This window comes from Microtus pennsylvanicus, chromosome 2 (assembly GCF_037038515.1).
Source record: "Microtus pennsylvanicus isolate mMicPen1 chromosome 2, mMicPen1.hap1, whole genome shotgun sequence".
Taxonomy (NCBI): Eukaryota; Metazoa; Chordata; class Mammalia; order Rodentia; family Cricetidae; genus Microtus; species Microtus pennsylvanicus.
The window spans coordinates 130,591,645-130,608,187 of record NC_134580.1 but is presented as its reverse complement, the minus strand read 5'-3'; the positions used below and the strand labels follow the sequence as shown (position 1 = coordinate 130,608,187).

The 16,543-nt window shown below is 43.0% G+C and overlaps 1 protein-coding gene across 1 annotated transcript in view; it reads left to right on the top strand.

Moving 5' to 3' along the window:
- Pigu (phosphatidylinositol glycan anchor biosynthesis class U) overlaps window positions 1-16,543 on the top strand; it is an 83,527-nt gene that overhangs the window by 16,973 nt on the left and 50,011 nt on the right. Inside the window, exons 3-6 of the mRNA XM_075962654.1 lie at window positions 2,204-2,263; window positions 3,290-3,352; window positions 8,732-8,841; window positions 12,398-12,498. Coding sequence (XP_075818769.1) covers window positions 2,204-2,263; window positions 3,290-3,352; window positions 8,732-8,841; window positions 12,398-12,498 — 334 coding nt within the window. The remainder of the gene's footprint in view (window positions 1-2,203; window positions 2,264-3,289; window positions 3,353-8,731; window positions 8,842-12,397; window positions 12,499-16,543) is intronic.

The window sequence follows — 16,543 nt, the reverse complement described above, 5'->3', positions numbered from 1 at the left end:
TTCTAGCACTTTAAAAATAAATAACAACTATTTGGAATTAACCATATACTCTTTTGTGTTTGTACTAAGGATTGAGCATGTACTCATGCATAATGAATATTCTACCAGTGAACTATTCACCTCTGGCCAGTCTGTATATTTTAAAGCAGTATCAAAGAAGAAATGTCAGTGGAAATTAGAATATATCTTCTTTAAAAAGAAGATCAATCAATCAATCCTTCTATCTATTTATCTATCTTTTTTTTTTTTATTTTTGAGAGAGGGTTTCTCTGTGTAGCCCTTGCTGTCTTGGAACTCATTCTGTAGACTAGGCTGGCCTCTAACTTAGAAATCTACCTGCCTCTACCTCCTAAGTACTGGGATTAAAGGCATGGGCCACCACTGCCTGGCAAAAATTTATTTTTAATTGTATGTATGTGTGTACATTGTGTGTGCAGGAGGCCAGCAGCATCAGGTCCTCTGTGCTGTAACTACAGGTAGCTGTGAGCCACCTGATGCGGGTGCTGGAACCATACTTTGGGTCCTTGCAAGAACAGCAAGTATTGGCCGGGCGGTGGTGGTGCACGCCTTTAATCCCAGCACTTGGGAGGCAGAGGCAGGTGGATCTCTGTGAGTTCGAGACCAGCCTGGTCTACAGAGCTAGTTCCAGGACAGGCTCCAAAGCCACAGAGAAACCCTGTCTCGAAAAATCCAAAAAAAAAAAAAAAAAAACAGCAAGTACTCTTCATAGTGCTTAGCTTCTCTCCAGCACCTAGAATATATTTTTAATTGAATGATATTGGGACAAAACAACATACCAAAACTTTTGTGTTATTGCTAAACCCATATTAAGAGGAAAACGTATTGCCTCAAACAAAAAAGAAAATATTGTGAACAATCTTATATCAGTGAGATGAAAATTTAGGTGAAATGTATAAGAAAAATATTAATTACCTAGACTATTAAAACAAATCAGAATAATGTTTAATATATGAAAGAAATTGAATCCATAATTTAAGTCTCTCAAATAAAACAAAACAAAACCTTGAGAAGCCAGACTTGGTGGGGCACCTGTAACCCTAGTCCTTGGCAGGCCAAAGCAGGGCCATCAGGAGATTCAGGCAGGCCATTGTTGGTCACATGTTCAAGGCCAACCTGGTCTATATGAGACCTTGTCTTAAAAACCAAAATAAAAAACCATTTAAAAACAAAGGAAAAAACTTCAGGCCAAGATTAGTTTTTCACAGTGAGTGAATTTTCTCAAAAACCTTTTTCCCCGTGAGTATTCTACAGTATTAGTCTTGAACATCAGCCTAAGTGCTGGAGTTACAGCAAGTATCACCATGTGGGTTTCTTCCTGGGCCTCTGAGGAAGAATTAACATTTTTATACAAAAATTTTTCAGAGAATAAAGGAACCAGGTGATGGTGGCGCACGCCTTTAATCCCAGCACTTGTGAGGCAGAGACAGAAGAATCTCCATGAGTTTGAGGCTAGCCTGGTCTACAAAGTGAGTTCTAGGACAGCTACAGAGTAACCCATCTCAAACAAACAAAAAGAATAAAGAAAGGAAAAATTCCTCATTTGTTCATTCAACAATCTTGGTCCTCTGTGAAGCGCTCCCCCCCCCCATTTTATTTTTTCATTTACTTTTTTTTTTTTTTTTTTTTTTGAGGCAGGAGGATCTCACATAGCCTGACTAGCATGGGACTTGCTGTAGCCAAGATGACTTCTGCCCTCCTTTCCTTTGCACTTCAAGTCCTGGGATTATAAGCACACCCCTTGGGTTTTTGGGAGTTCTGGAGACCAGCCCCAGAAATTCATGCATCCTAAGCAAACATCCTACAAACTGAGCTACATCATCAGCCCCTATTTATTTATTTTTTCAAATAAAGTAAATTGAAGTGCCCAGTGTGGCCCTGAATTCCTAGGTTCAATTTGCTTTCTCATTTCAGCCTCTTGAGTATCTACTGCAGGCAGGAACCCCCAAGCCAAGCAGAGAGCTAGCTAACCTCACATTTTGTTACTTCCTCCACTATGTTCAACTGATCGTTTCAGCGATGCCCTGTGATTCAGGATACTAAGTTGTTCAGTTAGTACCAGGTAGCTGTTGCGGGAAGGATCAGATTTCTTAGCGGAGTAAGTTTTTTCCCATTCCCAGTCTGGAAACTGATCATTTATATCAAGGTTTGACTTAATTTTTTCCTCTTTGTTTTTCTCCCACAGACTCCATTGATAATATACCTCTTTCATTTCCTAATTGACTATGCAGAATTGGTATTTATGGTAAGTATCTTTCCAGAGAAAATAAATATATGTGTATATTTTTAATTTTACAGTTTGTTTTTAAGAAAATAAGGAGCTGGGTAGCATGTAGGAGGCAGAGGGAAGTGGATCTTTGTGAATTTGAGGCCAGCCTGGTCTACATAGCAGGTTCCAGGCTAGCCAGGGCTGCATGGTGAGACCCTGAGTATAAGAAAGAAAAGGAAAGGAAAAAACAGAAAACCAGAATTTCTGAGAAAATAAAAGCCAAGACAATGTCTTTAGCTTGGAGCCTGGCTTTGGGATGGTATTATAGAGTATAAGGAGCAGGCGGGAACTTGTGACCAGTTCTACTTTCTTATTCTTTGGTCTCTGGACTATGTAGTCTTCAATTTTCTAACCCCAAGATTCTGTGGTTGACGTTAACTGTGCCAGTTTGGAGGGCAACCTGAGTTTCCTAAGCATTCTGCCAAGAGATTCTGAGGGGAGCACAAGAGGCTTTCAAGGACAAGGATTGAAGATTGAGATGACAGGAACAGAGCAGCCTGAAACATTTGTCAACAGAGTTGGAAATCTAGGTCAGGATAGCATAAGACACCCTGAAGTCTTCCTTAATTATAATGGCTGCTCTTTGCTGAGGGCTTACCATGTATGAGGTGCTAGACATACCTGAAGCCTATAGGTCAGTGGATATTGTTCCCCCTTACGTGTGTGTATGTGTATCTTTGTTTGTTTCATATTTGAGACAAGGTCTCACTGTGTGACCTAAGCTGATTTTGAACTCATGAGAGTTCTCCAGCCACAGTGCCTGGCTTATTTTCATTTAACTTGCTGGTCTAAGAGATATAGGCTTCCAGATAGAATGGATCATAATATAGGGGTTTTCTGTCATACCTCCCTTAGTAGGCCTTGGCCACATGTGAGTTTGGTGCTGGACTGTCAACCCAGTACCATCCCAGAGCTCTTCAGGCCTGGCAGCATTCCAGTCCCTGTACCAACTGTACTTTGTATTCCTCCTGTACTCTCCGTTACTTCTCTTTCTCTTGACAGATAACAGATGCCCTCACTGCTATTGCCCTGTATTTTGCAATTCAGGACTTCAATAAAGTTGTGGTAAGTCATTAGTGGGCAGGACAAAGCTGGTGGGATTTGGTAATGTACTTATTATGGCAATGGATCAAAAGTCATGTACTTAAAGATCCAACTATTTTAAAATAGTTAAGTGGAGCTGGTGAAATGGCTCATGGATAAAGCTACTTCCCAGCAAGCCTGATGACCTGGACCAACATAGTGGACGAGGAGAAATGATTCCTGAACGTTATCCTCTGGCATGTGCACCACACACACACACCTCAAATAAAATATAAAATAAATAAATAGGAAAGGGCGTGGCTGTATTAGCTCACATCTAAGATCCTGGCACTTGGGAGGTCAGGCTGTATGAGGAGTACAGGGTCATTCTCTAGTCCACACTAGTTTGTGGCCAGCCTGGGCATAATGACACACTATCAAAAATAAAAATGTAAAGGCTTTCCCTTTTGTTAGTTTATTTTTTCAAAGGAAAAATGAATATAGTCTTTATCTCACTATTTGAGGCTGTAGTGATAAGGGCAGCGGGGCTGCGTCCCCAGCACCCAGCCGCCTGCTAGCTTATGCCCGAAATAACAACACACAAACTGTATTCATTTAAACACTGCTTGGCCCTTTAGCTCTAGCCCTTACTGGCTAATTCTGATATCCCGATCAACCCATCTCTAATAATCTGTGAGCACCGGTCTTACCGGGAAGATTCTAGCCTACCCATCCTGGGTCAGAGCTTCATCGTGTCTGCCTCAGAGAGCAGAGCTCTCGTGTCCTCCCGGGAGAGGGGAGCATGGCGTCTCTCTGAGATGTCTGCTCCCGAGAGGAGAGCTGTTGAGTCTGAGCTCACTTCCTCTTCCTCCCAGCATTCTGTTCTGCTTATTCCACCCACCTATGTTCTAACCTATGAGGGCCAGCCAAGCAGTTTCTTTATTTTTTTAACCAATGACCTTCCTCCATCATGAGGCTTCTTGAAGTAGAATTGGATTCCCAGTGTTGATAAATCTGTTTTCCTTCAGAGAGGAATTTGGAGGTAGGAGATTGAGCCCAGGGCCTTGGAAAATGCCAGGCAAGCACCATACCACTGAGCTGCATCCCACACCCCCAGACCTAAAAGACCAATCTTAATTAGAAAATTGGCATATTGGGTTGGCAAGATTCCCTGGAACCACATGGTGGACGAAGAGGGCTGGCTCTAGCAGTTGTCCTCTGACCTCCGTCAGCACTGCACGGCTCCTGTGAGTTCCTGCAGACAGACAAGCAGATCTAAAGAAGCATTTATGTAAAGTTTAGTAGTTTTTGGTGTGTGTGTAGCTTGTTTACTTGTCTTTGTTTTTTTCAAGCCAGAATTTCTCTGCATAGCCCTGACTGTCCTGGAACTTACCATGGCTTCAAACTCAGATCTGCCTGCCTTTGCCTCCCAAGTCCTGAGATTAAAGGTGTGTGCCACCATCAGCCAGTGTAAAATTTATTCTTAATTACGTAATAGCTAAGGAGAATTGCATCATGGGATCATTCTCCTCTTTAGGCCTCTGGGAGGATTAACAGATAAACCATGTATACTATGTACATAGTTATGAAAACAAAAGTCGGCTACCATCCTCCTTGTGTGGCTGGGAGCCACTGAGTTAGGTCAGGGTAGGAGGAGGGTGCATCTTAGTGACCTTCTGTTACCAACTAATAGACCCAGAAACAGCAGTTGGCCTTTCTGTTGCACTGTGATGGATTAAAAAAAATAAATAAATAAAGTTGTTGAATTCTAGACTTTTAGGCCTCATAGAGTTTTAAAAAACATCTGGACTATGACCTTGTAATTTGATCCCATTTATAGGTTTTGGGAATATAGTGAACCCTTGAAATGGTGTAAAAACCATGTATATGTATGTGTAATGTTTTAGAGGGTCCACAGCTGTCTGACTCTTCCCCTAAGGGATTAAAAATTCAATTTAAAATGTTTTATTACATTTATTGGTGTTCTTAAGAACTACATTTAAGTTTTTATTACATTTATTTGTGTGTTGGGGCTGGCAAGTTGATATATATGCCACAGCAAATGTGTAGAGGTCAGAGGACAACCTATGGGAGTCAGTTCTCTTCACCTACGATGTAGGTCCCAGAGAATTGAACTCAGGATGTCAGGCTTGGTGGCATACACCCTTACCTGCTCTGCCATCTCACTGTCCCTAAGACCTATATTTCAGCATTACAGGCTTCGATTGCTAAGGCTGAGGAGTATATATCATACTAGTGTAGCATGATCTATAAGCTTTAGGGGGGGAGTTAACTATTCCAACAGTTCCCTTGAGGACCACAGATGAAATAACTGGGCATAAGATTCATAAGCTGATGATTCCACAGATAATTCCTAGCAAAGGCAGATCTCTGTGATTTCAAGACTAGCCTCATCTACATAGTGAAACCCTGTCTTGAAAATAAATAAAAAGAAAAGATAGATTGTATGTTTCTGAGTTTATGTGTAAACAGGATTTTTTTCTTTTGTGTTTTAAAATTAAGAAAGGTATGGTGTCTCATGCTTGGTAGATCCTGAGGCTACACAGAAAATTTGAGGCCAGCTTGGGATTTGTAAACCCTGTCTCAAACAACAATAACAAAGAAATAGAAAGAGGGAGAGAGAACTAAATGACCTCTTGTAGTTTTTTTGTTTGTTTTTGTTAATATGTATGAGTATTTGTCTGTGTGTTTGTATATGTACCATATATGTGCTTGGTGCTGGCAGAGGCCAGAAGAGGATGTCAGATACCCTGGAGCTGGAGTTACAGAGAGTTGAGAGTTACCATGTATATGCTAAGAGTGGAACCCAGGTCCTCTGCAGGTGTTCTTACCTTAATGACTGAGCCATCTGTCCAGCCGCTTGTGTGTGCATGCCTATGTGTGTTTTTTTTTCTTGTATTTTGAGACAGGGTTTCACTAAGTCCAGCATGACCTTGAACTTCTAATGGTCCTGTCACTCCCAAGTGCTAGGGGTATAGGCGCGTGCCAGTGTGCCCAGCTCACTGTGCTATTTCTTAGTGTACTCAAGGTTCTCTTATCCACAAGACTGAATTAAAATGTAAAATATTTTTGTTTCCCTATTTCTAAAGTTCAGATTATTATGACTTTGACTCTTAGAGTGACTTTTACTTACACTGTGTCACATACGAACCCATTTTGAATGCCAGCTATTTATTTATTAATATATTTCCTTTTGTTTTTGTAGTGCTGGAAATCAAACTCAGTACCAGTGCTCTATGATTGAACTATATTCCCAGCCTTTTTGTTTGTATGTTTTGGACAGGGTCTTGGTGCATAGCTCACTCAAGTGGACCTAGAATTTGCGATACTCCTGATTCAGCCTCTTTTTTTCCCCCCTTGCCGGAACAGGGTTTCTCTGTGTAGCCCTGGCTGTCCTGGAACTTGTTCTTTAAACCAAACTGGCCTGACGTCGAACCCAGAGACTCACCTGTCTCTGCCTCCCCGAGTGATGGGATTAAAGGTGTGCACCACCACCACCTGGCCACTGATTCGGCGCCTTGAGTACTGGGATTAGGGGTATGTTTCACCCCTATATGAATGCCGAAAGTAGCCGCTCTTAGTGCTAATATCACATCATATGCTACTCTTTATTTTTTTCTTTTTCCAGTGTTTAGGATAAAACCCAGAGCCTTATGCTTGTGAGGCAGTCTACTGCTGAGGTACACTCCAAGCCTTTGTTACTTCATTATTTGTTTATTATGTGTGTACACATGCTATGGTACACACACACACACATATACACAGACACATGAAAATAGAAAGGTTGCCGGTTGGTGGTGGTGTACGCCTTTAGTTCCAGCACTCGAGAGGCAGAGGCAGGCAGATCTCTATGACTTCCAGGTCAGCCTGGTCTACAGAGTGAGTTCCAGGACAGCCAGCTTTGTTACATAGAGAAACCTGATGTGTGACTATTGGCTGAATGAATTCCCACAACAGAAACCCTGTCTCAAACAAACAAAACAAAAAATTAGATCTGGATGGCTCAGTGGTTAAGAGCACTGATTGATCTTCCAGAGAACCCAGGTTTAATTCCCAGCACCCACATGGCAGCTCACATCTATTCAAAACTCTAGTTCTAGGGGACCCAAAGCCCCCTTCTGGTCTTAATGGGCACCAAGGACTCAGGTGATACACAGACACATGTCAGCAAAACACCCATAAACATAAAAGAAAATGGAACCCTGCAGAGCAGGAGTGAGAAGTAGATAAGAGAGCAGTGGGAGATGACTGTGATCAAAATTATCATATACATATCTGGAATTATCAAAGAATAAATAAAAATAACTTTTAAAAAGTCTCCATCTGGCCGGGCGGTGGTGGCGCACACCTTTAATTCCAGCACTCGGGAGGCAGATGCCGGTGAATCTCTGTGAGTTCGAAGCCAGCCTGGTCTACAAGAGCTAGTTCCAGGACAGGCTCCAAAGCTACAGAGAAACCCTATCTTGGGGGGAAAAAAGGTCTTCATTTGTCAAAAGGATCCTTACGCTATAGTCTGTAAACGTTTAGTCTTGGTAGGCCTTGAGACTCTATCCCTCTAGTCTACACAGCATCCTGGAAAACTGCTGCTGAGGGGACTTCCCACCCACCCTCTCCTCAGCTGTTAGCCTGAGACATATGACCTTGGCCTAATCTGCCCTTTGTTGTGATGAGAGTTCCCTTTTAGAACCCAAGCCCTGAATTTGTTGGGATACACAAGGGAAGCAGAGAGCTTTCCACCTATGTGACTACCTCTGAACTCCAGCTCCCCAGCCACACCAGTCTCCTTTCTATTTCATGCCTCCTCTTTGGAGCTATAAAAGAAACCAACCAAACACACCTTTGAAACAGAAGAATGAGGAAGGGAACCTGAGATAACATGCATCCAGGTCATTGCAACTGCTTGGACATGTTTTGCTGATAGTGCTTTGAAGCCCTGCCACCACTGATGTCACCTCCCGGAATGACTAAGAAGTGGCTTTGCCATACCTTCAGTCATTGTTTGCCCACAGAGAGCAAATAAAGTAACCCCAAACCCTTGTGGAACTTACTCTCTAGGGAGGAGCTGGGCCCTCAGCAGTTACACAGGAGGGCAAGACCTAGAGTTGTGAGCGAGTATAGCAGGCAGCTAAAGGACTGTGTGTCCTTCAAGGGAGGGAGAACTGAGGTCTGCAGGCTGTGTGGGCGCTAACTAGGGGAGAGTTCTGGGAGCATGAGGAGCATTGTCTGTTCATGTGCTAGAACTCGGTGGGGGTAGGGTGGAGGAGCGAGTATGAGAGGGCGCTGGAGAAGTAGGGTAGGGCAGACAGTGGTATGTGGCCAGGGCAAAGGTTTTTGTCTTCATCCTAAAACAATGGCAAATCATCTGTTTTGTGTGTCTTGTGCACTCTCTCCCACTTCTAGTTTAAGAAACAGAAACTCCTCCTAGAACTGGACCAGTATGCCCCAGATGTGGCCGAACTCATCCGGACCCCTATGGAAATGCGATACATCCCTCTGAAAGTGGCCCTGTTGTAAGTATTCCCTTACAATTCAGAGCTCAGAGCCAACACATGCAAGGAAAATGTGATGAGACTTTCCCATGTTGTTTTAGAGATCTGTGGTCTTAGTCAGCGTGTATTTGCTGTAGTTCTCTTGCACAACTGGAGTTTTGGCCAGCGAAAGACACAGAGCCACTCTGTCTCTAATGAGACACACACAAGGGCGTGCACAATCAAACCCTTCACAAAGGCTTTCTGACTCAGTGCTGATCTGGGCTGGAACCTGCTTGGAACTAGTGTTTCTAAAAAGTGGTAGTTCTTCATTACTGGTGTATTGTATGAAATTCTGGTCTTCATCTGGCAGTTGTTTCACACAGCTTCTATATTTCCTGTACGCTTTAATCCCTGTTTCTAATTTAGAAAACGGAAGTAAAATACCCGTCTGGGCTAGGTGCCCAGCTGGAAGAGTGAGACCCACCGATACTTTAAGAAAGAATTCTGTAGGAGTAGTTATCGATGCCAGTGAGTGTAGCCTCTCAGGTTATTCCCCTTGGTGTCTCTGAGATAGGTGAAGTGGATTATTCAACCAACCACAGTCATCAGATATGAATAACATGCCAACTTCTCGGAACACACATGGAACAAAACATACATTTTCTCACAGAAAAGCATGCCCGTAGAATTCTTAAGAATTAGGATCTGGGCATCCCAGCCTCAGGGGGCCTAAGGCAGAACGATTGCTTAGTTTGAAGCTAATCTGTGCTATGTAACTTTATTGCATATCGGAAGTCAAGGGGCTGTAGAGGGAGCTCGGTTGGTAGGGGGCTTGCATAGCATATACAGGGCCCTGGTTTTGGTCCCCGGGACCAGATGTACTGGGCGGGATGGTGCTTGTCTGTAACTCCACCACTTTGGAAGGAGGCAGGAGGATCAGAAGTTCAAGATCAGCTTCTCCTACGTAGTGAATTTGAAGCCAGTTTAGGTCATCTTAGATTCTATCCTGGGGAATGGGGTTTTTAGGAGCCTTTGCCCTGAGTATGAATTTCCTATTCAGAATTCCAGGTAGATGTCTAAGCAGCTGCTATTTCAATGTCACCCACTACTTAAAATCGTTTTGTGAATTTTTTTCCTATGAGATAATTTTGGTAATTTTGGTATTTCAGAAATTTGATGGAACTACTTTAATAGGACCAAAGGTTTAGCAACATAATGAATCCTTATGGACTCTTGTGTCCCCTGAGGGTAGTTTCACAAGAGCTGCAGCCATTTTTGTAAAGGTTGTGTAACATGTCTATCTGACTGCTGGGAAAAGCAAACAAAAGAAAAAAAACCACCAAACCCCAAAAGTTTCTAGGCCTTTGGTTTTAGAACTACTGATCTTATATTCCTATGAGGTAGAATTAGATTTAAGGTCATTATTTGAGAATAATTATCTTTTTCTAAGATACTGGTGTGTTTCTTCCTGCCAATCAGAATTATGTAACTGACCTTTCTTCCTTTGTCTGTCAGGAAACTCAGCCATGTCTGAGGCTGGTTATTGTGCATCTGTAGACCTGTCTAAGGTCTGATATGTTCAGCTGCAGTCTGTCTGAGGCTGGTTATTGTACAGCTGTAGTCTGAGGCTGGTTATTGTACAGCTGCAGTCTGTCTGAAACTGATATTGTACTGCTCTAGTTCTTTGGTTTTCCAAATCTGTCTTTACCTTTTTTTTCTTCTTCTGTATTTCCCCTGGTCTTGATTATGGCTGGTTTTACTTCTTTACTATTTTATTTATTTGTTCTCATTTTAGCAGATGCAAATCTTTTGTAGAAGCAGGACAGAAATAAATAAAAAGAATCCTCACTGACTAAGTAAGACTTTCCAACTCAAAGCACTTCAGATTCGTTTTCTGATTCCATTCCTTCCTACTTTAGGGGAAAGGACCCCAGCTTAACTTTTTCCTAATGGTCTGTCAAGATCCTGTGGAGTTCTATGCCAGATAACTTGTAGAATTTAGAGGATACATTGTTCATGGTCTGAGTCAGGGGATACTGCTGACTACAAAGAGGGCTTCATAGAGAGTGTTATGGTTTTGGTCCCTTTAAGAGACAAGCCACACCCATTCCCCTCCCCATCCGCTGAGGCAGGCTGATCTTCAGCTTCCAGCCTGAGCTCACTCTCTTTTTCCATCTTCCTCTCAGAGAGGCAGCTTTGCTTCTGCCTCTCTCCCCACTTCTCTGCTTCCCCCTTCTCTGTCTCTTTCTCTTCTCTCTCCCTCTCTCTCTCTGTCTCCCCCCTTCACCCTTCCTCCTCCATAACCCCCTGAATAAAACATTCAACCTCACCCTGCATGTCGTGTCTATCCATGTTTCTGTCTTCTGCCCGCCCGCCATGTGTCTCCCTGCCTGGAACCAGCCATTGCTCGGGGACCAGCAGCCATCTCTGCCTGGGGCCCACTGCCTGCTGCCACATGGCCCGCTACCACTGCTCTGAGACCAGCAGCCGTCTCTGCCTGGGACTGGCTGCTCCCAGGGCCCGCTGCCTGCCGCCACCGCTCAGGCCGCTGCTCTGGGACCAGCAGCCATTTCTGCCTGGGACTGGCTGCTCCCAGGGCCTGCTGCCTGCCACCACATGGCCCGCCACCACCATTTGGGACCTACAGTATTTCTGCTGCCTACTGCCACGGGGATCTTGCAGCATTTTTAAAAAAGAACAACAGAGAGAATGTTGGCTTTAGAACTAGGAAGATTTTTGCATATATTTAATAGCTTGTAAAAACTTGGGCAAGTTGGGCTGGAGAGATGGCTCAGCGGTTAAGAGCATTGCCTGCTCTTCCAGAGGTCCTGAGTTCAATTCCCAGCAACCACATGGTGGCTCACAACCATCTGTAATGAGGTCTGGTGCCCTCTCCTGGCCTGCAGGGATACACACAGAACATTGTATACATAATAAATAAATAAATATTTAAAAACAAAAAACTTGGGCAAGTTAATAACTGAATCTCAGTTTCCTTGTATGCAAAAGTAAGATAATGCTCCTGGGCCAGATGGTCCACCTGTCCTCCCAGCACTCGGGAGTGGAAGCTGGAGGGTCATTCCCAGATGCTTAGAGTTCAAGGCCGGTTTGTGCTGTGGAGACCCTGTCTCAAAAACAAAACAAAAAGCCTGGCCTGTGGTAGTGGCACAGGCCTTTAATCCCAGCACTAGGGAGGCAGAGGCAGGCGGATCTCTGTGAGTTCGAGACCAGCCTGGTCTACAGAGCTAGTTCCAGGACAGGCTCCAAAGCCACAGAGAAACCCTGTCTTGAAAAACCAAAAAAAAATAAAAAATAAAAAAATAAAAATGAAACGAAAACTGGAATGTTTTTGTTAATTTATAGGATCTTTGTTATTATTATATGGAAATGTGACAGCTTTGAATGTGCCCATAGCGTAATGTCGAGTGCCTTTGCTCACCGACACCAAGCCCCTCTAGCCTCTTGTATTTGGATAACTCATTTTTAAGGAGTTTCTTTCTTTTTGTAAATGAGTTGAACGTCATGGCTGTGGTGACCAGGATTCTCTGGTCCATTGATCAGGTTTACTAATGACAAATATGTGTGTTTTCCCCAGCTACCTCCTGAATCCCTATACGATCCTGTCTTGTGTTGCCAAGTCTACCTGCGCCATCAACAACACCCTCATTGCTTTCTTCATTTTGACCACAATGAAAGGTAAGGCGTCCAAGAAGAGTATAAAATAGGCAGGACTTTGTTACACCTGTGTTCCAGATTTTTCTTTTCTTTTCTTTTAAACAGCATAAACTGCACATGGTAGCACATACCTATAATCCCAACAATTGGGAGGTTAAGCCAAGAGGATAAGGAATTCAAGGCCAGCCTATGTTGTATAGCAAGAATTTGACTCAAAAAGAAAGAAAAAAATACAATTTTTTTTAGAAATTACACACAAATAATAAAAGGTTATTTTTTATTAATAATCTTTTAGAAAATGGAGCTAAGCCGAGAAAAAAAAAGGTTAGTCCTAAAATATCTATTACTCAGAGAATCACTGTTGACATAGTCTTTTAAAAAATGTTTCATGCCGGGCGGTGGTGGCGCACGCCTTTAATCCCAGCACTTGGGAGGCAGAAGCAGGCGGATCTCTGTGAGTTCGAGACCAGCCTGGTCTACAGAGCTAGTTCCAGGACAGGCTCCAAAACCACAGAGAAACCCTGTCTCAAAAAAACCAAAAAAAAAAAAAAATGTTTCAAAAGAATTATAATGAGAATGTCAGTCGTGCATAACCCTAGGTCAGCTGTTCTCTTCTCTCAGGTTAGGTGACTTTAAGTAGAACTACTGTATAGTGTCAAGGCCAGCCTTTGTTGTTGTTTTGAGCCAGGCTGTTTTGTTTTGACTACAAGCTCCTGCCACCACCTCCCTAGTGCTGGTGTAACAGGCTTGTGCCATCACTTCTGGTTAGTTCAGCTTTTTTGGAGCAATACTTTGTGTGTTCATGGGGATGCATATGCCATGGTCCATGTGTGTAGGGCAGAAGACAGCTCTGTAGTTAGTTCTTGCCTCCTACCCTTTTTTTTTTTTTGAGACAGGAGACAGTTTCTCTGTGTAGCCTTGAACCAGGCAAGCCTCAAACTCACCTGCCTCTGCCTCCCAAATTCTGGGATTAAAGGCTTGCGCCACTATTACCCAGCTCTCCTACCTTTTTCTGGATTCTAAGATAGGATTTGGGTCATTGTACTTTCACAAGTACCTTTACCATTGAACCATTTTGCTTGTTTGTTTTGAGACAGGGTCTCACTGTGTATCCCTGGCAGACCTGGAACTGGCTCTGCAGACCAGCATAACCTTGAACTCAAAGAGCTCTACCTGGGTAGCACACACGTGGCATCTCAAACATCTCAACCATCTGTAACTCTAGCCCTAAGGGATCCAGTGTTCTCTTCTAGCCTTTACAAGTACTGTTCACACATGGTACACAGACATACGTGCAGGCAGAGCATCCATACACATAAAATAAAAACAAAGGTTAAAACTTTAAGAAAATATTTTTGTTAAAATCTGTTCTTGGTTGCTTAATTCTGGTACTTATGTACTGTCATTTCAAAGAGATAAATGAAGACCAGAACAAGTGATCAATCTGCCATTTTAACCATGTTTTTTCCATTCACATATGGGCCATATTTTACAGTTTCTCCCATTCTTCTTTCAGACTTTTAGATATTATATATAATAACCATTGCCACAAAAATATTCCGGCCAGTCGTGGTGGTGCAGTCTTTAATCCCGGTAATTGAGGAGTAGAGGTGGGTGGAGCTCTGTGACTTTAAGGCCAGACTGGTCTAGTAGTGAGTTCCGGGACAGACAGAGCTACAGAGTGAGACCCTTCCTGTCTCAAAATATAAAACAAAACAAAAGGTTATTTAACAAACCACTCCAAAACCCAGTTACTTAAAACAACCACAAAATGAACTCAGGTCACACTTTCTTATAAGCTAGAGACCAGCTGGTCTGTGTGGACATGACTAGTCATTGTACCAGTTTCACTGACTCATTTATGCCTTCAGGAGCAAGCTGGGTTTACTAATCTAGGTAGGCCCCCTGCTACAGGGCTGTCATCCTCCTGCATCGGGGGCCTAATTTAAGCATGTTGTTCCTCTAAGAATGGGAGAAGCATACTAGACATCATACGCAAAGAGGTGACTTTTTTTTTTCTTTCTTTTTGGTGTTTTGAGACAGAGTTTTTCTGTGTAATAGCCCTAGTTATCCTGGAGCTCACTCTGTAGACTGGGCTGGCCTCTAAGTCAAGAAATTTGCCTGCTTCTGCTCCTGAGTGCTGAGGTTAAGGGCATATAACACCAACCTCTGGGCCAGGCATGGAATTTTAAAGTTTCTGGTTGCATCATATATATTAATATCTCGTTGATCAAAATATAATACATGGGCCAGTTGTGGTTACATGTGCCTGTAATTTTAGCACCCAGGAATCAGAGGCAGGAGGATTGCCACAAATTAAACGACAGCCTTATCTGTAATAGTGAGTTCTAGGCCAGCTTGAGTGACGGTGAGACCATAACCCCAAAACAAAACAAAGCAAAGCAAAAATAAATAATCAGAAAAGGTGAGGTGACTTATCTTGTCCACCATGGTAAGGTACTGTAAAATTGACAGAAAGCCTGGACATAGGGAGGGATGGAGATCTGAAGCCAGCTAGTAACATGATCCCATATATATATCAACATTTTTCTGTGGTTTTTTTTTTTTGCATTAGTTCCTTTTTTATTGCTGTGACAAAACACTGTGGCCAAGGCAACTTATAGAAGAAAGGGTTTATTTGAGGTTTGCAGTTCCAGACGGTAAGAGTCCATCATCATCATGGCAGGATTATGACAGCATGGACCAGCTGTTGAGAACTCATATCTAAACCCACAAACAGAAGCAGAGAACATACTGGGAGTGACATGAGTCTTTTGAAACCTCCAAGGCCGGGCGGTGGTGGCGCAGGCCTTTAATCCCAGCACTTGGGAGGCAGAGGCAGGCGGATCTCTGTGAGTTCGAGACCAGCCTGGTCTACAGAGCTAGTTCCAGGACAGGCTCCAAAGCCACAGAGAAACCCTGTCTCAAAAAACCAAAAAAAAATAAAAATAAAAAAATGAAACCTCCAAGCCAGCTCCCAGAGACATACCTACCCCAACAAGGCCACACCTCCTAATCTTCTCAATCAGTTCTACCAACTGGGGATCAAGTAATCAAAACTATGAGCCTGTATGGGAGCCGTTCTCCTTCACATTACTGTAGTTTGTTTTAGAGAGAGAGTCTGCCGTGCTGTCTAGGTTGGTCTTAAACTTACAGTCTTCTTTTTGTAGTTTTCTAAGTGCTCAGATGATCATATCCAGATGTAAGCTGGGCTTTATTTTGTTTTTATAAAATTGTGTTGATTATGTGTCTGAGTGTGTGTGAGCGTGTACATGCATGCCACAGCATACTTGCGGAGGTAAGAAAACAACTTTGGGATTTGATTTTCACCTTCCACTGTGTGCCCTGGGGATTGAACTCATGCAGTCAGGCACTGTGCCATGTGCTGTAGCTGCTGAGCTATCTCACCAGTCTGAGTTTGTTTGTTTGGTTTTTTCTGTGAGGCTGAGCCTCACTTTTTTTTAATATTTATTTATTATGTATACAACATTCTGCCTCTATGTATGCCCTCACGCCAGAGCAGGGCGCCAGATCTCAGTACAGATGGTTGTGAGCCACCATGTGGTTGCTGGGAATTGAACTCAGGACCTCTGGAAAAGCAGCCAGTGCTCTTAACCTCTGAGCCATCTCTTTTTAACCCTGATCTCAAGCTTGATCTCTTCATCAGGCTGGCCTCAAACTCACCATCTGCCTCTGTCTCCTGAATGCTAGGATTAAAAGTGTGTGCCACTTTGACCAGTCCAAATCTTCCTGTTTTTTTGAATACTATTCCATTGTGTGAATGAATATATGTAGATTCTTTTTTAGATTTAATTTTTAATTATGTATATATGCATGTGGGGGCTATGCTTCAGAGTGTTGGGTCCTTGGAGCTGGAGTTAAAGATGGCTGTGGGTGCTGGAAATTGAACGTAGATCTTCTGGAAGAGCAGCAAGTTCTCTTAACCACTGAGCCATCTCTACAACCCCTCCCCCTTTTTGAGAAAAGGTTTTGATATGTAACCCAGATAGACTTCAAACTCAGGATGTAGGCCAGACCAGCCTGGGTCTCTTGATTCCAAGTGTTG